Genomic DNA, 26,154 nt, shown 5'->3' with positions numbered 1-26,154 from the left:
GGGAAGGACAAAGGTAAATTTCAGGAGCCTGGAAATTTACTGGTTTTCTCTTTTGGTACACCACAGGACTCTGACCTTGAAATGCTATTTGCTCAATTACAATAACTGCTACTATTTCTCTTCAGCATTTCACCCTGTAGCCCATCTGCAATAGCATCTGGCCATTTTTCATCCTCTGATGACTAATGCAAGTCACTGTTCTCCATAATCCCCTGCCCCCTACGAACACATGCAATGACTCCCCCTCACCAATACAACTGGTCTTTCCTGCATGTTAGTGCTGGATTTGAGAGGACTGGCTTATACACACAGAATTCAAGTTGTTATTTCTTCAACAAGAGAGAAGTATTCTTTTTTGACAAGTCAACCCAAGTGTGAAGTAAAAGGATTTGCTGCAATCAATTCTCAGACTGCAATGGGATATGTACTCTTCAGTCCCATACGCAGCCCAGTAGGCTGACTGTTCAGGCTGTTTGGAGAACTGCTGTGCCCATTTCTCAAATCCAAAACTATGGTAAGATACCAGAGAGCAGAAAACTCCAATCGCTAAAGAAATCTTTAGTTCTAAATTATCCACTTCTTTCATCACACCATTACCTTGTCCAAATATTTTATGTAGTTTACAAAAGAAAAAGTACAAAAGGGGAGTGTGCTCACTAGCAGTTACATAGTCCTGAACTTGCTCACAGAAGGCAATAATTGGGACAGAAAGTTTAAGGAGGATTACCCGCTGTTTCTCCCCCATCTCACAATGTTGACTGTTTTGGCACACAGTTGTTATTTGGTAATAAAGCATAAAGGCAAAGACTGCCAGAGTCTACTTCCAGTCCTGCCCGAAGCAACTCCACCTTTGCCAGGCTAGGAAACAGTGACATAAATGGCTAAGGCATCCCTGCTTTTAATTAACCATGTATCACGGGGGACGGGGGGATGGACAGTGCTCGAAATGCTCAAAAGTAGGTAAACGTTTGCCTAGAATTACACAGGATTGACAGGTCTGAACCAGGTAATTCAGGAGGTGTCCTTCCTGCCCACAGCAGCAAAGCAGTTGAAGGAGTATCTAGCAAAGTCCTGAAATTGAGAGAGATTATTTGGTATCATAAGGGGTATTATTTGACACAGCCTTCTCCCCAGCATTCTTTTTCTTCTGCTTTGGCTATATTTAGTAAATAGAGGCTTATACGAAGGAATCCCAGAAAAAAAGACCCTTTAACAGAATAAGTATTTCCAGTTAGAAGCAATGGGGCTAGAGGGCATGGAAAATTCTTCCAGGCACCAGTCAAGGAGAGCCAAGAGTTATAAAAATATTACTTACTATACATTAGTGTTGTCCCAGCAACATAAAACCAACCATAACGTTACGAAGAGTGGAAGAAAAAAGCAGCACTAACATTTTACAATGACAGCCTTTCTTCCATAGCACTGCTTCAATTTCAGCTGACATTATTTCCATTGCAATGGACTATGGCTGATAGATCATATCCTCAGACAGAGGGTAACAGACACACAGTGTGAATTTTGGGGGTGTCCTGTGCAGGGACAGGAGCTGGACTTGATGATCCTTGCAGGTCCCTTCCAGCTCAGGGCATTCTACGATTCTATGACATCACTGCTTCCTTCCTTTTGGAGGCATTTTGTTTCATACAGCTCAGAACTTTAAGTCTGCAATGAGCCTTTTCTATATTTCAATAAAAAGGGGGCTTCAATTCAACCAAAATAAAGACTTCTCTAAATTGCTTTCCTCTTCACTCCTGTCTCCTTACAGCACAGGAACTAGAGGACCTCTTTTCCTGGCCCTTAAACTGCAGAGGTATCTGCTGTGCACCAGGGCTTATGGCTGGATTTACATAGCCGCATGTATTCTCATGTGAAGTGCAGGAACTCCTTGGCATTCTTGACCCAACCCAGCAGGGCTTGGCTACGCAGCACTTTCCAGGCTTCTTGATAATTTAATGCAGCTTCCTTGTAGTCCCAGTAGGTTTCTAGAGTCTTCATCCTGACAGAAAATGCATAATAAGGAAAACATTTCTGTTATCCTATTGGATGTAACACCACAACATTAAAAAAAAGTAATCAAACATCTAAGAACATGATTATGCCTTATGAGCTCTTTCATGCTAAGTGGAATTCTTGTGCTTCTAGGGACGCTTGGACAAGCCCAGGCTCTGAAGTTAGTGTATCTAGATATTGTCAGCAGTCTTAGAAAAAGGAAGCAAAGCAACTCTTCTACAGCACTTCATACACTCTCCAGCAATAGAAGTGACAGTGTGTGTGTGGCATAGGTTACAGAAAACTTCCATGACAGCAAAAAACATTGAAGCAAAGCAGGAAAGTTGGCTATAGAGAGGTGCTTTGAATTGGGTAGAAGTAGCCCTGTTTTGCTAGAATGGATACAATTGCTGGCTGGAAGGGAAGGGGACAAGGATGAACAGGACAGTTGTTCTTTTCCAGCACAAAATAATGGGGAAGAGTGGGACAAAGGAGAGAATAGGTTTTTATCATCTCCCTATGGCAAAAGAGACTCAGCAGTCTTAGTGCTCTGTTCCCCTTCCTCAGGCAGCACCTGCTCCCTGCAATCTCAGCAGAACCATTGGTCACTCTGCTGAGTGCATTATATATTGATTTTTCAAAATAGGGAAGTTCAGGTCTACAGTGTCTGAACACAGTTGCCTCTAGGACAATTTCATCAAGACTTTTTTCCTTTCCTTGCATTCCTTTCTCAGCCTCTTTTGTCTTCCTTTGCCAAAGTCTGTCAGCCACATGTGGCACGTAATGTTTATACATTTGACCCAATATGAAGGGAGGATGATAGGCAGCATGACCTTCATCAAGAAAGAGAAAGAGCCCCACTACTACAGGAACCCAAATCCAAAAAAGTCTGAGAACCACTGCACTAACTTCCAGAACAGGCTTTCATGCTCAAAGGCGACATTGATCACCACCCCACCCCACTCCAAAAAAACCCCCAACAACAAACCAACAAACCCCCAAAAAGGTTAACAGCAGACCGTCAGAAGCTGTATTTCAGGCATTCAGCATTCTGCCATAAATGTATTTCTAGAACACTGTGACATGCGTAGCAAGCCATGAGATATTATCTATCCTGCAGACCTTAGGTTCAGAAAGTGCAAGAGTGGAGAACCTGTCTATGCCATTACTGAACATGGGAGATGTCTACTCTCTTACAAACCTGCCTACGTTCTTGTCACAGCTAATCCATTTTGCTTTCTTTACCTCTTTCACATTAATCAAACTCTGTGGAACTAACCTCTGAGCTCTTCTGGAAAGTTCCATGGAAGGACCTGCTGCAACTCTTCTCCACCTGCCCAGCTGAACAGTCACAGAACTCCATTATCAATGGTGGATCATGGTTTAGGAGCACCACTGAACAGGCAAAAGATCAGCAACTATCTGCATAAGCAGCATTCAGGAAACAACACAGGTCCAAGAAAGGACAAGGTCAACCCACCACAACCAGCTCTAAATCCCTAGCATAGGCAAGCTCTCCCAGGTACTCCAACATGTACTTCAGACACAGCATCTTCTCCTCCACCTCAAAACCATTATGTGGGGAGCAATAGGCATGCTTACACTCAAGGATAATGACCAAATCATTCTTTCCTTATGCTAGCATGCTTCTTGCACTTAAAGGTTGCCTGACATGTTTAAGAGTTTGACCCTGCCCTTCTTCACTATAAATCCACCTTATGACTTATATTTGTCCTTTATCATAAAATAGCTAGTATCAGATGCTGTTTACATCTCAAAACACAGCTACTCGTACTTACGAGGTCACATTTAGGATGGTCAAAGATCAAAAGAGAATTACACAACACAGATTTTTGGACTGGCTCAATCTTGTTAAAGGTGAAACAGCTGTTTTCCTTGCATTTGCTGTGGATGCACACTGTCATGGTTTTAGCTGGGATAGAGTTAATTTTCTTCACTCTAGCTGGCATAGTGCTGTGCTTTGGACTTAGCATGAAAAAAAATATTGAGATAACACACAGATGTTTTGCCTGTTGGTGGGTAGTGCTTGTACTAGTCATGGACTTTTCTAGCTTCTCATGCTCTGCCGTGTGCACAAGAAGCCAGGAGGGGAAGGGGAACAGCTAAGAGAGTGGATTCAAACTGACCGAAGGGATATTCCATACCATGTAACGTCATGCCCAGTGTGTTACCTGGGAGGGGCTGGTGGGGGGAGGCAGGCAGCAATCGCGGCTCGGGGACAGGCAGCGTCGGTCGGCAGGTGGTGAGCAGCTGTATCATTTGTGTTTCTGGGTTTTTTTTTTGTTTGGTTGTTTTTTTCCTTTTCCATTTTATTATATTATCATTATTGTCATTATTATTATAATCATTAATATAATTATTATTTTACTGTAATTATTAAACTGTGCTTATCTCAACCCACAAGTCCTTTTGCTCTTCCAATTCTCTTCCCCATCCCACAGGGGTCGGGGGGAGTGAGCGAGCAGCTGTGTGGTGTTTAGTTGCCAACTGAGGCTGAACCATGACAGTCCATATACTAGACATATACTATGTCTATAGACATAGATCCAGATATAGATAGATAGATTCCACTTGCCACTAAGCCAAGAGAAAGATTCCAATGCCTAGCTGTTCTTCATTTCTTCCTTGCTGTATGTTGCTTTTTCCTGAATCTGCTGGCAAATCAATGGCTGTTCAACTCACATCTGTCAGTCTTACTCAATTTAACAAAAACACATACGGGATTTTTCTAACGTAGACTATTCCAACAGACCTTTGTTTGGAAACTGTTAGAATAGACAGTAAGGGAAATCATAGCTAGAACAAAAGCAGGACAGACAGTAAGGAGCTGCTCAATATTTTCACCCCACTGTAGCAGTTCCAAGAGCACACGTGGCCACAGCCTCTTGGGGTCTCATTCTCCAAGCAGACAACATCACTACAGGATTTAACAGTGGATGCAAGAGAAAGCTGCATTTTAAACAGCTTCCTCAAGGAGCTGCCAAAAATCAATCGGATTTATTTAATTCATGCTCAAATTCTGCATTAGGCTTCTAAGAAATTTTCAGCATATATATGAGGAAAATGCTTTCAAATTCAAAGTACATTACATCTGCCTAAAAACTTCAGATAATTTGACTGGCTCTCAGCTTTGGCTGGGCCATTAAGGCCCTGAGCATTAGTAATGAAGAATCTGTGACCTTTTTTTGGCATTAGTGAACACTAGTTTGCTGCCCCAGGCAAAGTCCTGTACAATCATACAATCTCCAGCCTATCCGGGTCTGTGTGACTACATTCCTTTTATGTTTCCCTTTACTATTTCCATCTTGCCCCTGCGCTACTATGTAAGCGAGAGACAGAGTGATTCCAGTGGCTGTGTGCCAGAGACATGAGAGGTGATCCACAGATTTCATTATTCTGCAAGGTATCACACTCTTGGAAAAAGCCTTACACAAATAACCATTATTCTTGAAAACTTTCGTGTGCTCAGCCATGTGCAAAGCTGAGCAGAAATGGGCTCACAAGCAAGGCAGCCTGCAAAGAAAAGCAATACACTGCTGCAATACTTTCTTCTCAGCAAACCCTACCTTTAACCCCATATTCAGTTTCAAATATTTATATTCAACCCATAATGCCCTTTTGAGATTACAGACACCTTGCACATGAAAAACATTGACATAAGCACAAGGCATCAACCAAAACATTACTAATAAGCATCTGTCACATGCAGAATAGAAATGAGTTTCTTAGATCTGAGGACCTAGCTGTCCCACAGGCTTCTGATCTACTTCGAAAAGGGACTAGAAAATTGCAACAAAGTAATTCTTGCCAAATTTTTTTTCCCAATTGGAGAACAGTGTAATCTGTCTGGAGAACAGAGTAACAGTGAAAGTGCACCCCTCCCATGCCAGTTACTTTCATTAGGTTGAGGCTTCCTTACGAACATCCTCACCCCCTCCAGCAGGAAATACTTAGCAGTCACCTGGCAGAATCCTTTTGTTTTTCACAAATGAACACTGGCAAAAAATCGTAAAGATGAAGCCCAAGCAAAGGTTCTATACTTTAGTCTAGATATTTAAATCTTCAAGCCATCTGAAAGTCCTTGCACTCCTCAGTACAACAGCCTACCCCCTCCAATTAGGCATCACTGGAACTCAAATCGTCCACGCTGCAGACTGAATGGGAAGGAGGAAGAAAACAGATTCTTAATTGTGATGGTTCCTGACTAAATCTAAGAGAAAAAAGGATCAGTCATCCATTTAACCAGCCCTGCAAGAAACTCAAGGCAGGTTTATGTTACAAAGTCTCCCTTAGATTCAGACAAAGGGTTGCACAGCCAGCTACACCTTGCACAAACAGCAGTGTCTGGTGACTCTTTATGGTGGATACCACTGTATGACGAAAGAAAGCTTTTGCTTCCTGAGGTGATGAACAAGGCATGGTTTTTTTCCAACAGCAGGGAAAAAAACCCAATGCAAAAAACCAAAAACCTGTTTGCCATATTACCACTCAGTGATCTGCAAACAACAATAATACTGCACAGGTTTTTACCACAAAAATTTAGATAAGCAATGGCACAACACGGCCCCATGGCGCATCATCATTCCTTTGACACTGAGCATGGAAAACATGGGGGTGGGGGAGGGAAGGATTTATGTACCTGTAATTTCAAAACTTTAACAGGAAACAACATGTGAGGGGGAGTCAACAGAAGAGAACTAACTATGGCAGGTGGAGATAAGAGGTTATAAAGAAACAAATAACAAATAGTCTAGCTAGAGAGATGAGTGAGTATTTAAGTAAGGCACAGAAGATGGAGATCATAGAAATTATCAGAAATTAAGAAAGAAAGCTGGACAGCACAATACAGCACTATGGTTGGTGAAGAAGCAGCTAATGCCAGCCAAACATCACCCTCTTCTCACGGTCTCTCTCTCTCACTGAAAGGAAATAAACTAAACCCTGAAAAAACAACTGCTGAATGTTATGCTTAGCATCTTAGCTAAGCTACACCACTACAAATTACTGAACTTGTCTTTCAGGAGAGCCAGCAAAGTTCTGCTCCCAGTAGGATCTCTACTGGTTCCAATTTACCAGTGCCTGCACTGATCCTCTGGAGAGAAGTGAAGAATGAAAGAGAAAGGAAGGCACAAAAAGCAGGAGAAGCAAATTTAGACACAGGAAAGACGACGACAAATGAACATCAGAATCAGTATACTAGTTCCATGTAAAGCTTTAATTGCCTCAGTATCCTAGATCTGACAGTAGACAAGAGTGAAGAAGGAAGGATTAAGTAAAGAATGATCCTTGTCCTAATATACCCTACAACTACCAAGACAAGCTGTTCAGCAAATTTGAAAGGACTACAGATGATATTCCCTTGATAGAGCAGAAAGGACGGGAGGCAGGAGACCAATAAGTGGACTGGAAGAGGCAGGGCAGGAACTTAGGGGCAAAGTGGGAAAAGGAAACTGGGTGGCAGCATAGCACACTAGTCCCAACCATTTGTGGGAGGAGGTAACAAGATACATTTGAATGGAAAGAAAATACAAAACTGGGTAACAGTTAAATACACAAGAGTTTAGAGGAAACAATTTGAGAGTATGGGATTTCTTATCTGAAGTACACTCAAATTCAGACTGCAAGGAAGAAAGGAAGAAAAAGGAAGAAAACACATCCAAATATTGTGTAGAAAGAGAATGGGAAGAAGGAGGAAACAGCAATAAAAAGACATTTGTTATTTTGCTTTTTAAGCAAAGAGTAGGAAAAACACAGACTTCAAAAGTAAAGCAACTGGACAAGCTGACTGATAGAAAACAGCTCTACTGTATAAATAGAGCTTGTACAGCCTAAAAATGATGCCACATCTGCAAATCAGCTGGACTTTTCAGAAGCCCAGACAGAAAAATGGTAGAGGACAAAAAAGTCAAAGGAAATTACAAAGCCACTGGAGTCTAGAAAAGCCCTGAGGTAAAGTGACTTTATGTAAGCAGCACATGATCAGCACAATGAGTCACCTACCCAACAATGCACTAGCTCACGCTCTATTCTGAGAAATTACAATGGCCAAACAAGTAAGGACAAACTCCCACCCAAAAGAGACTAACAATTTTATATTTAAAACTGAAATAAGGAGAAAGTGTATCGCTTATTTTAGAATCAGTTGAAACCATTTCAGCAATAGCATGGCTCAGGTTGACATCACAACTTTAAAATAGTTATGAGACACTTCTACAGACACAGAAGGTAACTGCAATCTTGAATTCACAAAACTAAAAAGCAAGCGAGATCTAATAATTAAAGATCCCGGATGCACTTACTTTAGCTAAGTTCATCTCATCTAATGTCTTGATACCATGAAAGGCAGAAATGGCCCATCTCCCCTTCTTCCAGCCACACATAACTTCCGCTTCCTTTGCAGAGGTTTTATTATTTGTTTTAGCTTTCCATGAGCCAATTCAGCTCATTAGTCCAATAGAAAACACAGAACACAAGGAAACTGTTTTCTGCTACATTACCTAGTTGAACTGGCTCACCATGAGGTTGCAGAAGTGCTACTGATAAAAGGGAGAGAACAGGAAACTACAGTCAGTAGCAGAAGACTGCTGCAGGACCACCCCCATCAGCAGCTACAAGCAGTTAAATTAGCTCAACAGCTGGTATAATTGCACTGCAGAGCTACTAAAATCATACCTGTAAATACATCTAGAATAAAATAAACCTTTCAAAGCAGCGGATTTGGAAGCTTCCACATACCTCAGAATCTCTAAGCTGAAGTGAGAGATAAGTTTCTGTGTATATGAAACTATGCCCTGCCCTGCGGTAGCTATTTGGGCTGGAATACCACCACGTACATAACGCACATAATGCAATGCCAGACCAGATGATTACCGCAAGAAATTCCAGTCTGATAAACCAAACTTGTTTCTAATAATGTCAAAGAAAGCACCACGTATGGCTTCTTCAGACAAAAGCTTCCTTCTGTTCTTTCCAGAAAGTCTCCACCTACATAATATATGCATTGCAGAAAGAGCCCTGCACAGTATCTCGCCTTATCAGCTCTTCATCATACACTTAGATTAAAAAGATTTTAGCCTAAACTCTTCTAAAAATAAATTCTTTTTCTTTTACTCAAACTCTTCATTCTTGTGAAACAAAGAAGTGGCGTTTGATGGAATTACTAAACACCAACCAGATATCAATAACCTCACAACAATTTTGGGATGGGGGGTTGGAATGTCACCAAGTGTACAGTGCTGCAGACAGCTGATCTAATAGCTCACATTTTCAAAAGACACTACTTCCTCCTCTCATCTCCCTTCCCACTCCTTCTTCCCCAGCTGTCCACTGCCACTTTCAGACAAGACTACTTTAACTAAAAAAAAAACCCACCCCAAAATGTAGAGTTTTCTGACAAGACAGCAAGTTGCAGAGGCTTACAGAGTGTCCAACAGACACCAGATCTAGTGCAAGAGAAGGACAAAGTTCCACTGATCAAGAACAGTAGTAAGCCTTTTGAAGAGATCAGCTGCCCCAAATTCCTACCCAAATTCTTAACTCCAAACAGACCAACCACCTGTAGTTTCTTCTGTCTGTCATTAATACATAAGATGTGATAGCTATTTCTCCAAGTATGTGAATAAGAAGACCAAGAGGAGAGTCTTCCTAACCCATCAAGCACATGCCAGATCTTTCAAGTATCAAATTTTAACAATGAACTTATCTAAAGTGAGATTCATTACCAGATTCTGGTATCATCACAGTATCCGTGAGTTTCATTAAGATAAATTCTCTCTTCTAAATATAATGAAAATATCTTTACCGGAGAGTGTCTGGTAGATCCTCTTGTGACATACTTGCCACCAGCTTTTGGAATGTATGGAAGAGTTCCACTTTACAGATCTTGGACCTGATGAAAAAAAAAAATAAAATCAGAAATTCTAATGGAAAAAAAGAAATAAAAAATGCACTTCCTCTTACAGCTCACACTAGTGCATCCCAGCTGAACATTTTTTATTAAAAAAATTCACTTCTCAAAGAATGTAAAAAGTTCTCCACAATTTAACTCTTCCTACCCCATCCTACCTGCCACCTGCCTTTTCCTTTCATTTTATATGTTTTATCAAAGAGCTGCATTACCCCCATTATCCCAACCAGCACTCTGTCAGTTTGCAGAGAGAACATTTTGATATCTCCACATCGTTATGTGTGTGAGACTGCACCATCATCATCTCACAACTACAGCAAGATTGAGCCAGAAGGACTAGTCCCAGACATGATCAAACAAGCACAGAACAACTCCAAAGGCTTGTTCAAACCTACACACTTCGTATTTTTCGGAACAAATGAAAGAAGCAGCAGAAATGTCTGGAACAATGCTGTCCTTTTCACAATGGTGACGAGGACACATTCAGCAACAACTGCAGGGCAGTTAAATATGAAGAGTCTCATCAAAAATGAAGTGAGTCAAAGTTTGAAAGGTCTTTTAAAGATACCCTATGCACCTCAGTCAGTGTTAAGCCCTTCTCTTCCCCCCACAGCAAAGGGAACCAGAAGAGCTGTTTATAAAGCATGGTTTATTTTTGAAAGCCCCAGCTATTCTCTCTGTTTAAATAAATTCTTTTTGTACACTTCACAATGACTGATTCAGTTTTCCAACATGTGCAAGCTGATTCTCCAGAAGCACTGAAAAAAACACCAATCAAAAAAAACTTCCTATTTTGCTATATCTTTAAGAACCCCAAACTCTTCTGAAATTTCACCTTCACGTTAATCTGTCAGAGGTTCATATTGTAGTTTTTGGTGTTTTATTTAATTAAGCATTAACAAAAGCACATACCAGACATCTACCTACAAATTCCTTTTGGTCAGTCAGCTTTACCTTCCTTGATATTAGTGGTATCTGACATAGTGGGCGGGGCAGGGAGAACCCCAAACAGCACTCTCCCACACCAATCGCCCAGAGATTCCTTGAGGGGAAAAAACCCAGGGTAGAAATACAAGTCTTGTTTATTATTAAACATACACACCCAATAAGGCTATAAATTCCTTATTTTCATGATAAAAGTTCCTTTCATGACTGTTTATCACAAAAATGTAAGCCGTTTACTTACTCCTTGACATTGTTTTTAATCCTGATTTCCTAAGGAAACAAGCCCTTTGCAACCACACAGCACTGCAGGCCCTCTCTAATAACTTTTGAATGTTTTAGTGAATTTCAAGCACATGTACAAGAGAGAGGTGGATCTCTCAACAATAATTAAGTTCCTACAGTTTTGTGCAAACTGGCAGTTAGCAGATGGCTCTAAAGTTTTAGGGTTGATACACAAATGCTACATAACAAATTTAAGCCTACTGAGAAAAAGGGGTTGGTTGGTCTCTTTGATCTTTCACACATCTTCTGGAATACATTACACACTACATATTGAAAACTAATATTCTACAGTCCACACAAAGCCTGTCTGAGAAGACATACTAAGTCACCTGTGCTAATGATACCCCAGACGCCAACACTGGTCACAAACCACAAAGTTCCTGGTCCTTTTCTTTCCAGGGAAAACTTGGAAATACCAGGATACACCAGGATAAACTTCAGTCAAGTCAGGCCTAATTTCAAGAAGCTCAGAATGTGCAACTCACAGGCATGTGAATGAATTCTCCAGAAGAACTGTCTAAGCTCTACCTAACATTTTATTCACTACAGTCAGGATTCTCTTCTCCCAGAACGCCTGGGAAAAACGAACCGTATGACCATTGACAAATTGGTAGTATAAGCAGCCAACAACCAAATGTGACCCCAACCCTCAAGCTGAACTTCCACAGAGCAATGGTAGTTTTGGTCACCTCACCTGTACTGGGGAAAGAGTAGAGACATGGAGAAATTTGTCTGCAGATATTTATAAGTAATTCCTCTCAATCACAAGAAAAATATGTAACTGTTTCTTTAAACATCAATAGTTGATAGAAGATTATGATGGTTCTTAAAGAACACAGCGTCAAGATGACAACTGGAAAAGTGACATGTTCTGTGTTAGGAATCTGCTGCAAGCTTTTCATAACCTTTCCAAACTTTAAGGCAGAAAGTCACACTTCAAAGCAACACTTTTAACAATCCTACGTCCAGGTCAGCCGGCCTGACTCTTAGAGAAAAAGAAATCCGTAAAAAGAGGACCTGCAACACATGCATTTCCTTCACAGTCATCAACCCAAAAGATACAAAGCAAAAATTCTGCTAACTTCACCAAAAAAACACACTGTCTTTTATTAAAACTTGATCAACTCCCCCTATTATATTATATACAAAAAAGAGAGTATATACAATACTCTCTTTAATCAAGAGCAACGAAGAAGAAATTGGATAAGCTTGTTAACCCTCATCCAACTTTTGTCATTCCAACTCCCCTCCTCTCCCTTACAGTGATTCTTCCTTTTCTCTTGCTCCCTACCTTTCCGCTTTGCCCCACTCCCTAGACTTCTTTCTGCTCTGACAATGCACTACACGTCACACAGAGGCATGCATGATAACAAGTAAGATATATGCATCCAGATACCACAGCATTCTCACACCTGCTCTGATGGCTCCCAATCCCCTTCTTTGTTGTTCCCTGCCGGAAGCCATCTGAGGTGACATCCAGAGGTTGCTCAGGGACTGCACTCCAACTGATCGCTGTAGAAGACAGGATTATTTACAAGGGAGATGCCCAGTCTGTCCCTCCATAGCCTCACAACAGCTCCTTTAACTTCTTCTGCCTTGAGACAACTTTTGTTCCTTAAGTTCTCCCATTTCTCTGTGTTCCTAACAGGCAAAACAGTTGCACGTGCATTAACTATGAAGACAGTTTTCACTGCTCCTCTCCATGATACCACCTTGCCATTCAAGACGCTCAAAAACTACACATTATAAAGCATATTATGGAGACTGATTATGTTAACACACTTGTGTTATGCAACTGTACACTGCAATTACCATACTCTGCTAAGTGTCAATAGTACTTGCATTGTGATTTAGGTACAATGCTGTTATCGCTGTACTAAATTAAAATCATGTGTAATGTCAAATAACATTAAATGCATACAACTGGTATTAAGCATTAAACCCTCCAAGTGTGGAGTATCTAAAACCACCTGGTCAGAGGATATCAGATTCTGATAAGCAGATAAAAATTTACTTAAAAATGAAAATATTTTCTAATCTTCAATTTCATCATCGTTATCACAAACTTCAAAATATTAAGCGGAACACATTTTTCTTTTTAAAAATACTACCTGAAATATTCCTATCAGCATATTTCAATACTCAGTGTAATAGCCCTGAATATAAGAGTTTATTCCAATTTTCATCCCTTCAAGAAAAAAATCAACCTGGCATAATTCATACATGCAAAAAAGTGTGATAAAGCATCATTCATCTTTTTTTAACAGAATGATCTGAGTAACTCTACAGAAAGAAAGGCATACACAGGAATGTAGTCCGAGTTGGCTTCAGACGTTTTTTTCTAAGTGAATTGGCACCATTTTTCAATGATGGGTTTTGTTTCCTATCTCACAGAATCAAAATCTTTTCCTTCCTAGCACCTGTAAATAACTCCAATTTAATGAATCTGAATTCCATTAAGGAACCCTTTGCTTCATCCTATTTTACCATCAGCTCTATGTAATAACTTCCAGTTCAGCCAGAAAAGTATCCAACAGCAGAAGGTAGGCATGTCCAAGTTTAAAGAAATGGCTTCACCATACACATACAGCGGCAGTTCCACTGTTGTTTTTTTTTTCCCAGATGAGACCATGTTGCTAAATCACAATGTGACTTGCATATTCATTCATCACCATGACAAAAAAATGCAATGTCCCAAAACCTCTATCAATTAAACCTTCACACTATACTACTCTGTATTCTTTCTGCATCCACAGATTTCTGAAGCAATTACAAGCAGAACTCAACAAGGCAAGTCTTCTGTTCATTACCAAGGAGAATATAAAACTAACTGAAACAAGAAGTCTTTTGATATTTTTTGTTTTCTTATTGCCCTCAGAATTTTTGCTTTCACTGGTTATTTTTGTCTTTGTTTAGATTATAAATTCTTAATGGCATCAACCAAGTATTTATTCAGTCTGAAAACTCCTACAGGGAGCTAGAGGCTCAGTGGAATGTTATTAATTATTAACAATTAAGTTCTGGCCTGAAATTAATTTGTTGCTATAAATCACACTTTGCCTCTAGCACTGGCAATAAATGACGTTCAATTTTAGGAAACCACCAAAACCACCTAATTTCTATTTCGACTTTTGCACACAGTTATACCACTAGCCCAAGTTAACTCACCTGCACTACAAGGAACAAGCTTTATTTTGCTGTTAGTTCGAGCTTCCTGAATTGCCTGACGGCTGTGTTCGAATCGCAGATCCGACTGCAGCAGCTTAACTTTCTGAGTAAGAAAACCATCTGGCAAAAATGAGATGTGCTGACACCTAAAGTAAGTATGGAAAAATGCAAGTGATTTTAAGTCTGGCTTCCCAAGCAAGCCGATTTTGTGCAATTTCCCTTCATAATCTAAAACATGTTACTTTTACATAAAACTGAATTGAACAAGAGTTATAAAAGACTGACAAGGACATTTGTGGGCATTTTTCCCTTCAAAAACCATATCTGTTATAAAGCCAAAGCCATATAGTTTATTAAGACCTTGTCTAATAAACATCCCAGAAAAACTACAATTAATTGATTTTTAAAAAGGTCAAGTTAAAACCTAGTATAATTGATGGAGATAAAGTATGCAGGCTAGAAACTGCAATATACTTCTGCAATCACAATGAAAAACAATCATAAAGTATTTAGAGTCAACCATATTACATTAACAACTGCTTTATGAACCTAGAAGTTCATAAACAAAGACTAGAAAGATAAAAAATATATATACTTACAGTTCCATGTATAATCTCATCTTTGTTACCTTAAATTATCATTACAGACTGAACAGGATTAGGATCATATGAGGAGGAAAAAGCAGCATGTGTTTAATCATCATAATATTTACATAGAACAGGAACGAATGAAGACTGGGGTTCATACTGTTATATGTAATAGTCTGAAAAAGTGCCTGACTTTGCATCCTAACACTAATGGGGCTGGAAAAATTCTTGTCCCACGTGTTACAGAGTGAGGAAGGGATTATCCAGTAAACTCCACCGGACAGGTAACTAGAGTTTCCCCTATTAACATACTATGACCTCTTTCATAACCATCCTAGAAGGATGGCAAGGCTATGGACAAAAGGAGTTACTAAACCAAGTCAAACCTTTCAGACAAACTGGTCTAGTAACTGCCTCTTAAAGGAAGTCTTTCAGCTCCCTGGTTTCTTTCTTGCTCCCCTTTCCCTCCACTCTGCCCAGTTCCATTTTCTCACCTCTAATGCTTGCAGACTCCTTTGTTGCATTGATTCTACCTCCTAAGCACGACAAAAAAAAACCCAAAACATTTCCTATGCTTTTATTTTCATCAACTCAAGAATCTGAGGAGCAAGAAATCCTGCGCACAGATGACTTTCCTCACTTAGCAGCAGTGCACTTCACCTCGCACAGATTTCCCTAAGGTAACAGGTTGTGCTATCAGAGCTCTACTACTCGCAGTAAGGAGAAAAATGAAATCTTGGATGTAAATTATGTCAAAGAAGGAGACAGGTTTTTACCACCATGGAAATGCACATAAGTTTTGCCTTTCCAGTCTAACACAACTCTCAGCCTTTTTCCAGCTGACCAGTACAAGCTGTCACATGCTAGGTGCCCTGACCCACTTCAGTAAATCACAGAATCACTACAGCTGAATGGGGCAAGAAAGGAATATGGTTAAATGGATTCCTCAGTTTGTTACTATCAACTGGATGAAGTGAGAAGACAGAAGTCCTGGACTCCTTCCTTTAATCGCCTGTTAATTTAAGGGAAGTACTGCGGCCAAGCCACTCCTAAACCTGAAGTTTTCAAGCTGCCTGTGCTTCAAATGTCTCAGTAGAGGACGATTCCTCTCTTGCCCCTGAAGTTCCCTGGGGAACTTCAGAACATTTTGAAAATTAGCCACATTTAAACACAATAGGATGTTACTGTCCTGGCATGAATAACTCTCAGAATGGTTGAGGTGGGAAGTGACCTCCGGAGGTCACCTGGTCCAACCCCTCCCTGCTCATGCAGGGGCACCTACCGCCAGCTGCCCAGGACCGTGTCCAGACAGCTTTTGAGTATCTCCAAGGTGGGAGACTCCACCACCTCTCCAGGGCAGCCTCTGCCAGTGCTCCATCACCCACACAGTTAAAAAAAAATAAAATGTTTCCTGATATTCGGGTGGAACCCCCCCATCTTCCAGTTTGTGCCTCTTATCCTGTCGCTAGTTGCCACTGAAAACAGCCTGGCTCCATTTTCTTCGCACCCTCCCTTCAGGTATTTATACACATTGATAAGATCCCCCTTCAAGCCTTCTCTTCTCTAGGCTCAACAGTCCCAGCTCTCCCAGCCCTTCCTCACAGGAGAGATGCTCCACTCCCTTAAGCATCTTCGAGGCCCTTTGCTGGACTCTCTCCAGTATGTCCACGTCTCTCGTACCGAGGAGCCCAGAACTGGACACAGCGCTCCAGCTGTGGCCTCACCAGTGCCAGCAGAGGCAAAGGATCACCTCCCTGGACGTGCTGGCAATACTTTGCCTAATGCAGCCCAGGATACCATCAGCCTTCTCTGCTGCCAGGGCACACTGCTGGCTCACGTTCCGCTTGGGGTCTAGCAGGACCCCCTAGTACTTTTCTGCAAAGCTGCTTTCCAGCTGGGCACCCCCCAGCATATATTGGTGCATGGGGCTCCTTCTTCACGAGGTGCAGGATTTTGCACTTCACCTTGAACTTCAGGAGGTTCCTGCCTTTCTCCAGCCTGTTTATGTCCCTTTGATGGCAGCACAATCCCCATATCTATCAATCACTCCTCCCAGTTTTGAGTCATCAGCAAACTTGCTGGGGGTACTCTGCACCATCATCCAGATCATTAATGAAGACATTAAACAGGACTGGACCTAGCATCGACCCCTGGGGTACAGAGCTAGTTACACGTCCAACTACACTTTGTCCAATGATCACCACATTCTATGCTCAGCCATTCAGCTAGTTTTCAGTCCACTTCACTGTCTGCTCATCCAGCCCATACTTCAACAGATTCTCTGAGGCTCTTACAAGAGTTAGCGTCAAAAGCCTTACTCAAGTCTAGGCAGACAACATCCACTGCTCTCCCCTCAGCTACTAGGCCAGTTACGTCATCACAGAAATTTTTGAAGTTGGTCAAGCATCACTTCCCCTTGGTGAATCCATGCTGACTACTACTGATGATCTTCTTGTCTTTCATGTGCCTGGAAATGGTTGCAGGATTAGCTGCTCCATATCCTTCCCAGGGATCAAGGTGAGGCTGACCAGCCTATAGTTCCCTCGGTCCTCCTTCTTGCCCTCCTTGAAGAATGAAGGGATATTTGCTTTCCTCCAGTCTTCAGGAACTTCTCCCAACCGCCATGATCGATCAAAGATTAACAGGATTGGACTCACAATGACATCTGCCAGCTCCCTCAGCTCTTCTGAGTGGATCCCATCAGGGCACAGGGTCTTACGCGTGTGTAGTGTTCTTAAGTATTCCCTGACCTGAACCTCTTCCACCAAGGGTATGTTCCCCTTGCTCCGGACTTTACCCCTGGTCTCTAGGATCTAGGATTCCTGAAAGCTGGTCTTGCTCGTAAAGACTGAGGCAAAGAAAGCATTTGGTACCTCAGCCTTTCCCACATCTTAAGTAACCACGTCCCCCATCTCATTCAGCAGTGAGCCTGCATTTTCCCTAGCCTTCCTTTTGTCAGGGTGGACCACTCTTGAGCTTGGAGGAGGTGATCCTTGGACATTAACAAGATTTTAAGGGCCCCTCTTGCCTCCAGGGCCTTATCCCATATGACTCTTCCAAGCAGATCTTCGAAAAGGCTGAAGTCTGCTCTCCTGAAGTCCATGGTTGTGAGTTTGCTTTACCCTCCTCCCTCCCTTCAGAATCCTGAACTCCACAATCTACATGGTCACTGATATAGTCCCCTGACACTGCAACTAAGGCCTCCTTCAACCTTCACATCCCTAATGAGCACCTCACTGCTGGCAAGTATGAGGTCCAGCAGCGTACCTCTCCTTGTTGGCTCCTCTATCTGCCATTTCATTCCTAAAGGTGGATCATGTCCAAAAATTCCACTTCTTTTTAAAGGAGGAGGAGAAACAAATATGCCAAAGCCAGAGCTGCAGAGCCACAAACCTCCTCCGTTACAGAAGCTGAAGGCCCAGAGTCTCATGGTAGAATTCTGAAGTGCATCCCTCAGAATGCATGCAGACTACAAAAGATGAGCTTGCACTGCACATCCAAATCAATGTGAATATAAGTGGTGGAACAGACCAATGAGAGATATTAGCTTACATGCAGGTCTGAAGTGGCCCAGAAGCACTAAATTTTGCTCACAAAGCAACAAACTGACAATTAACATTAACAGAAACAAGTGTTGGCCTGAAATCATGACTTTCCAATCTGGTTGCCAAACAGGACTCCTCTTTCTAAACCTAAAGGCATGTGATACAGTCACAACTTGAAAATAGCAGTTTTCAAAAACCCCTACTGAGAATGGACCAACAATACTATTTTGAAATTTTACATGGGATGGACTTGCACGCGTATGCAATAACCCAAATATTAACCTCCCGGAAAACGTTAAGTTTGCATCCAAGCTTAGGAAGACAGCAAAAAGTAAACTCTTTGTACTACAATTCCATTCAAAGCAAGTTTAAAATACTGCATGTTTTACTTGCTTGAAGAAAGCAGCGTCTAAAATCAGCAAAAGCTTCAGAAGAATGAAGTAGTTCATTTAAGGCAAAGTTATAAAAAGGTTTGTAAGGACAACCAGAAAGATATCCTTTCCACAGTGCAAAAGTCTACCTGTGCATTCATTTGGAATAATTTCAGTCAGATTGCCTTTAGGACGGATGGATTTGGGGGCTTTTAGATTTCATTTTAAGAACAGATCTGCAATAAATGTAAGTTGCTTTTTCTCTCCAAGATAATTCTATAAAATGGAGTTTATAAATAGTCAGAATGATTTTGTGGAGTATGGATAACTGAATAAATGAAAACTTTTCCTGACCCTGCTTGAGGAAATAAATTCAGGAAGAGGACAAGAAAAGTTCAACTTCACTAAGCTAAAAAACTTCACTGCACTGATTTTGTGTCCTTCCAGCTGCTTTTTCTGCTGGAAGGCTTCTACAAAAACTCAGGTGGGTAACAGCTTCTCACTGCGCCATGAAGGCACAACCAAGGGGATCCTGAATCTAATGGAAATTCTTCTATGAATCATCAAGTCTGATCCATCAGCAGTAGTCACCTTTTCTCCGTACTACACAGGGCTACTTTCTGAAAACGTGTATTTGCAAAATTCACATTTTCTGCATATTACTTTGGTGCAAATTCCTGCTATTTGTGTGACACATGCTGTCTTCTGTAACTCACTGTCTCCACACACGCTACCTAATTTCCAAAGGAGAGCACTTACCTTTCAATAATTGCTCTCTGCATAGCTTCTTGGCTATACGGACACTTCCCCACTATAATTGCTGACAGATACAATGGATACTGCAGGAAATGCATCAGAAGAGCTCCTTGACATCCTAACACATTCCAGCGAGCCAGTTTATCACTGCAGGACATAGAGCATGTTCTGTCCCCACGACCTGGCTTCACTCGTAATAATCCCACACAGTGATACCCTAGCCCAGGTATTTGGGCATCACCCAGCTCTCCAGGTACGCATTTTGCTCCAGTTCTATAAACATCTACTACCTTTGGCCTCCCTAAGCCAGTTTCCTTATTAGCTGTTTGCATCTCTCCAGAACATTCACAGCTCTTTGGATTTGTGTCGTCGTCTTGTTTCACAGATACTTGCTGAACAGCCAGATCTTCAGTGATTACAGAAAAATAACCGTCCTCGTCGGTTTTCATTCTTTTGATTATATGATTACTTGCCATTTTCTCTGATTTCCTTTTATCTTCTGGACCCAAATGATCACGGTTACTTCTACACTCTGCTGATTGTCCACCTGCATCATCATCTCTAGTCACTGCCTTAGAAAACTGGTTCTCTGGTTCACTAATTGGAATAATAGAAGCATCTCCACCTAGAACAAAAGAAACACCAAAATTGGCTGAAAACACATCTCTCATGACTGGAACACATCAAGCCAGTCATAATATGGCTACTACTAGCCTTCATAGATTTGTAGTCAGGAAAATTTAACTGCAAGAACATACTTTTCATACAACATTGCCCTGTACAACGATGAATCAGACTTCACTGAAATTTGCACCAATGTATATTTAATTTCAAGTTCTGCATCTTACCTTAGAAATAATTAAAAAAACAAGCAAAAGTTAAAAGAAAAATTTTAAAGCAAAAGGTCTCAAAGGCATTTGACAGACTCACAGGAAAACTCACAGGAAAACTAGTCTGATCTAACTAAACAATACAAACCTCAAAAGAATAATTAAAGAATAACCTATCAAATAAGGATGGAAATTTTAATCTGTATCACTAAAAATCAGCTCAAAACCAAAATTCTGAAGCTCAGTTCAAAGCAAACAAAGCCTGACAGGCATGTGAGAAAGACAGTCGGGAACTTATTCTTGCTATTAAATTTGAAGATGTAGATTTTATTCTTATACTGCATTAACAAAGAAAACCACCATAGCATATTCCAGCAATGCCATCAACATCATAAAAACGTATGAACAACTAATTCAATATGTGAAGTACAGATGAGGCATATTTTCAAAGTCCTCAGACTTCTTTGTTCTGGTAACAGACCGGCAGTTGAAGAACACACTGGTAAGAGTATGGTAACATCGAGATATCCGATAAGCTGGTAGACCAAGAGGTCACCTTCTTACATTCTACCAGTACAACCTCACCTTTGTTGCACTGTTTTTTGCTGTTTGGTTTTTGTGTGTGTGTGTGTTTTTTAAAAAAAAAAAAAAAACGAAAACAAAACCACACACAGAGTGTCTTCTGTGACAAAACAAAAAGGTGCATTCCATTCCATAAGAAGTTTTGGGTTTGGTGTTTTGTAGGTGGGGCTTTTTGGGAGTTTGGTTTTAATGGTGCGTTGTTTGGGTTTTTTTCGGGCAGGTGGTGGTGGGTGTTGCTGTTTTGTCTTGGTGTTTCATTTTTTTGTTTGGTTTGTCTGTTTGGTGGTTTGGTTTTTTTTTTTACTTGTTCAGGATTTTTTGTTGTTTTTTGTGTTGGTTGGGGGTTTTGGCAGGGGGTGGGGTGGGTTCATTTGGGTTTTTTGTTAATTTTGGTTTTTTTTAAAGGAACTGTGGTAAATGTCAATGTTTTTTATGAAAATTTGAATCCAAGGAGGCAACACTTAAAGCAAAGCAACCAGGAGATAATATGACAGAACCTCTGACAAGTATGTTAGTTTCTGAAAAAGAAAATATTAGCCATTATTTTTGAAAGCTAAATTGAAGCATTCCACTATATAATGAGCAGTATATTGGATTTACAGAGTTCTCATGAATCACATCCAGTGAGATAAAATACCAAATATATCTGTGGAGGACCGGTCAAGTACATCTTGGGGCACATACCAGTAACACAAGTTACTGCCTTGCTTTCACTCCAGACCAAAGAGAGACCAAAGAAAGGCAAGGGATAGAAAAGATTCTACAAGTGGGAGCCATGAAATTGGTTCACTCCAGCATACTCACATGGGGTATGACTGCAGAAGAAAACAAATATGATACTTTGTTTGAGTTTCCATTTCCCAGTTTCGGTTCCTGGAATAAAGATACTGCATTGCTGATGGGAAGCTGCCAGCCACATCTGATGGAGAAGATACCTGTTAGGCAGAAAGTTTTCACAAAACATTTACTTCATTTTTGATGCACGGGGAAACAACAACAATTAGATGCCCACTCGTGCCTGTTCTTTCCTGATGAAGTCTTTGAGGAGCCAATCAGTTACACTTCTACAGACAGATGGGATCCAACATACCCCATAAACACTGACGCATCCCTGGAACCTTAGTAACAGACCTCAAAGGGTTGTATTCAGTGAAGTTTACCACCTCCTCAAATCGCATATCTAAGACCCCTCCTTCCACTCTGTATTTTTACCAGCTCTGAAACTCATCTGTTTCTGAGAGAGCCAGGGGGAAGAAAAGTGTTGCCTACACAGAAGCAATATTGTCTCTTTCATTACATTCTCATCCCTGAAGCTGCAAAATCTGGCTATTTCAGCTACAGATCAAAAACATTTGTATCACAACCACCTCAAGTGGCACTGAATAACAGCATGTGAACTTCATGCCTCACCTCTGGAAGCTCCTCTTGGCCACAACTTCAGCATGACTGTCATTCAGAATGTCTCCTACAGCAACAACCAAATGAGAACAATACACATAATTACTGAAAATGAGACAAACAAAGCAAACTGAATTTGACAGATTACAGCTCTCCAGATTTGTCAGCATTTGAAGGTTTAACATTGTTATTAGGTTATTCCAAGATATTTAAACTTCCAATCACTACAAGAGAAGATCAACAGGACAAATGAAGGCCAAACGTCTTCACTCTGCAGCAAGTCAGAAACTTGTTTAAATACTAAATCATAACTAATATGTAGAAATTCTACAAATTTCTACTTTGACTCTTAATGCCTAGATTGTGATTGAACTGTTGTACTACTTACAGTCTTCCTAAATCCATCTGAAAAACGTCTGTACTAATACTCTTCTGAGATGGCTAAGTCACAAGAAACATCCACAAAAATCTAAGATACAGAATTTAGTTTCTTCTCTTTTGCTCCACTAATTCATTTCAATATGAAGAATGTTATACAGAACAAAAACAGGCTTGAACTGATGCATGCAAAAACGTTTCTCCTATCTGGCTCTACTCCTCCTCTGAAGTCTAAGGAAGGTAGAAAGACCTGTACCTACATATGCAGTTTTCCTCCTTAGTCACTTTTCAGCATTAATTACTGTGGCTTCTCCCCTCTCCTAGGATAGGAGACAGATACATTCTGAATTAAAAAAAAAAAAAAAGGATATGCAGAGCAAAGAAAATCCTACAATAAATGGTAAGAAATTGCAGCTGTGGAAAGTAATGTGTCTAGCCCCTACATTTATTGCACAAACACTTAAAACTATCTAGCTACAGAATATACGGCAAGGGTGAAAAAGCCTGTTAGAATCTTTATGGTGTCACCTCTACCATAACTCCATAACTCGGCAGTGGTATCTTTTGTATCAAACCACAATGAAACTTGACCGTTACAGGTAGCTGAAGCGCAGTTATTATGCTTATGTTTTGTTTTGCATTTAGTTATGAAGTTTTTGAGTATGCAGACTCAGGGCCTAAACTACACATTTCCACATATAAAACACCTTTAAGGCAGCAAGTACAGCAAACTTACAGAGCAGCCATTCAGGCTGCCTAAGCCCCTCTCTTCTTGACAAGGTGAAGTCTGCTTTATGCTTCCAGCTTCAATCTAGAAGTCTGAGCTCAATGCCTTGTATATTTTCATTGCTTCTATGACACCAGAAAAAAAGAAGGTAGCATAGGAAGCCTGCTCTGGATTTTCACACACATAGAATCACAGAATTGTAGGGGTTGGAAGGGGCCTCTGGAAATCAATTTGTCCAAACCCCGTCTGAACAGGCACACACAGAGCAGGGGCACAGGACCGCGTCCGGGCGGGGTCTGAATATTTCCAGAGAAGGATCCTCCACAGCCTCTCTGGGCAGCCTGTGCTGCTGCTCTGTCACCCTCAAAGGAAAGAAATTTTTCCTCATATTCAGGTGGAACTCCCCGTGTTCCAGTTTGTGCCCATTGCCCCTTGTCCTGTCATTGGGCACCACTGAAAAGAGTCTGGCCCCATCCTCTTGACACCCACCCTTCAGATATTTATAAGCATTAGTAAGATCCCCCCTCAGTCTTCTCTTCTCCAGGCTGAGCAAACCCACGTCTCTGCCTTCCCTCATAAGGAAGATGCTGCAGTCCCCTGATCATCTTGGCAGCTCTCTGCTCTGGGCTTGCTCAAGCAGTTCCCTGTCTTTCTTGAACTAGGGAGCCCAAAACTGGATACAGTACTCCAGATGTGGTCTCACTAGAGTAGAGAGGGAGGATAACCTCCCCCACCCTGCTGGCCACACTCCTTTTAAAGCAGCCGAGGACACTGTTGGCCTTCTTGGCCACAAGAGCATGTTGCTGGCTCAGGGTCACCTTGCTGCCCACCACCACTCCTAGTTCCTTTTCAGCAGAGCTGCTTTTGAGCAGGTCAACCCCCAACGTGTTCTGACGCACGGGGTTATCCACACTTACCAGTTTTTCTCATTTTGTTTTGGCCAATACATTTTGTTCCAGTTCCCATAGCAACAACTTCCTTCGTTACTGGAAAAAAAAAAGAAACAACATTAACTGAACAAACTATCACCAGAAGCATTATTCTCATACAGTCATTCTGGTAAGACAACACACAGAACACTGTGTAGAAGGGAAGGTACAGGGAGGCAGGCCATGGGACATTCCAGAAAGGAAACAGTATCAGCTGAAGGAGTGAACCTAGTAGGTAGAAGCACCAGCGCTAGAAATCTGTGACCCCTTAGCATGAGTACTAACACAGACTTGATATGCTGAGCTACACACAGTGGATGCTGGCATAGAATTCCTCAAACATGGAAGAGAAGCATGGGATACAATCTGCATGACAATATGGAAGTGCCATTAAGGGAAAGGAAAATTATGGTGAACGAACACAAACACACAACGTGTCACACCGAACACCAAAGTGACAAATTTAAGGCTTTCCAAGAAAATGATGTGACTTGTCTCCATATCCGTGAAGCAGAAAAGGAGGCCCAGATCACACTCTGTTAAAGGACAGCAACCTGAGACCTTTCTAGTATGCTTTCAAATAGTAGCCCAAAACACTTTTGCAAGGGTTTACATTAGGAATTTAGGTCCTGCCTAGACTTTTGCCACTTACTGAACAGCCAAAAGAGGTTTTTATCTTCTTAGTTTCAGCCTGGGAAGAACAGAATTTCCTCATAACCATCTGTTTCCAGACAAAAGCTGTAAAAGCTTCTACGGTCACAAAGAGTAAAGAATTTGGGTGGAGACAGAAATAGGACAGGAAGGGCTGTACGCTTTTTTAAAAGGTATCTTGGGGGAAATCAAAAACAAGGCAAAAAAAATAGCATCAAGGACTGACACGTCCTCCCGCTGCCACCCCCCCACCCCATGCCCCAATCCCCACAACTCATTCTTACCCTGCAGATTCCCTGGACTAGCAAGAACCTCTTTTGGGGTTGCAGACTCCACTTTGACAACAGCTGCCAGTGAAGTCCATTCCCTGTTCGGATCTGGTTTCCCCTGCTTAGGGAGTCTGGTCCTATAATGCACGTAACACAGCTCAGCAATTTCATCAGCTGACCACATGGCGCCTGGTGCAAGTGCAGGTTCTAAACAGAATTGGATTCCATTACAACACCGATTAACACCCCCATCTCTTCAAACCGTACTGCTTTGTTCTGCATGACACCTGCCTGTACCAGGTCCAATATCTAATGCCTAACTGCATCACCCCTTTTAGGATTGTTTATAATATATCATCATATGAAACAGAAAAACTTTTCTTCCAAATCGCTAGGAATAAAAACCAGCGCTAGAACCCTTACTGCCCGGCAGCAGGTGAGATTGCTTGGTTCCTAAGGTTCCCACTATGCAGCAGGGAACGCTGTTCATCACACCGGTCCCCGTGCCGTCCCTGAATCACACGTGAGGCGCCCGGCGCCACCACACTCACTCCGGAGCCTCCGGGCCTCCACCCCGCCCCAGGGGCCGGGGAGCAGAGAGCGCCATGGCCGGGGCGGGGGGGCCAGCGACCCGAGTGAGCTGGTGCAGCGCTCAAGCGAGCACCACGGCGCCCGCGGTGCAAGCCCCTACCCTCCGGCTCAACGGCGCAGCCGCTCCTCGCCGGGCCGGGCGGCAAGCGGAGGAAGAGGAGCAGGAAAGGCCGCAGCTCAGCGCCTAACCTCCCCGCCCAGCAACACCCAGCCGCGCACGCGCAGCTGC

General features: G+C 41.7%; 1 protein-coding gene across 2 annotated transcripts; it reads right to left on the bottom strand.

Annotated features, from left to right (window-relative positions):
- Positions 1-538: 538 nt before the first annotated feature.
- On the bottom strand, positions 539-26,014 carry ADAT1 (adenosine deaminase tRNA specific 1). Of its 2 annotated transcripts, XM_064459918.1 has the most exons (11): positions 25,758-26,014; positions 25,350-25,541; positions 24,403-24,471; positions 22,393-22,447; positions 21,787-21,917; positions 19,574-20,195; positions 14,312-14,457; positions 12,556-12,655; positions 9,812-9,898; positions 8,508-8,546; positions 1,917-1,996 (listed from the first exon to the last, which is right to left on the bottom strand). In XM_064459918.1, exons 1-10 carry the CDS (start codon positions 25,822-25,824, stop codon positions 8,522-8,524), a joined length of 1,494 nt encoding a protein of 497 aa, XP_064315988.1. In that variant the 5' UTR covers positions 25,825-26,014; the 3' UTR covers positions 1,917-1,996; positions 8,508-8,521. The 2 variants fall into 2 exon arrangements, with proteins under 2 accessions (XP_064315987.1, XP_064315988.1); XM_064459917.1 differs by lacking the exon at positions 8,508-8,546 and having other exon boundaries at positions 539-1,996; positions 25,758-26,011.
- Between the last annotated feature and the right edge of the window lie 140 nt (positions 26,015-26,154).

This window comes from Phalacrocorax carbo, chromosome 8, assembly GCF_963921805.1.
Source record: "Phalacrocorax carbo chromosome 8, bPhaCar2.1, whole genome shotgun sequence".
Lineage (NCBI taxonomy): Eukaryota > Metazoa > Chordata > Aves > Suliformes > Phalacrocoracidae > Phalacrocorax > Phalacrocorax carbo.
This window is presented reverse-complemented; position numbering and strand designations above follow the sequence as displayed.

What these genes read in the sequence shown, in the direction of transcription:
- ADAT1 (XM_064459917.1), bottom strand. Translation starts at nt 25,824, where the DNA reads ATGAACAGCGTTCCCTGCTGCATAGTGGGAACCTTAGGAACCAAGCAA. An exon ending in TAGTCCAGGGAATCTGCAGG is followed by an intron (nt 24,472 to 25,349) that starts GTAAGAATGAGT and finishes TTTTTTTTCCAG; the next exon opens with TAACGAAGGAAGTTGTTGCT. An exon ending in CAGAGAGCAATTATTGAAAG is followed by an intron (nt 14,458 to 19,573) that starts GTAAGTGCTCTC and finishes TACTTACTTTAG; the next exon opens with GTGTCAGCACATCTCATTTT.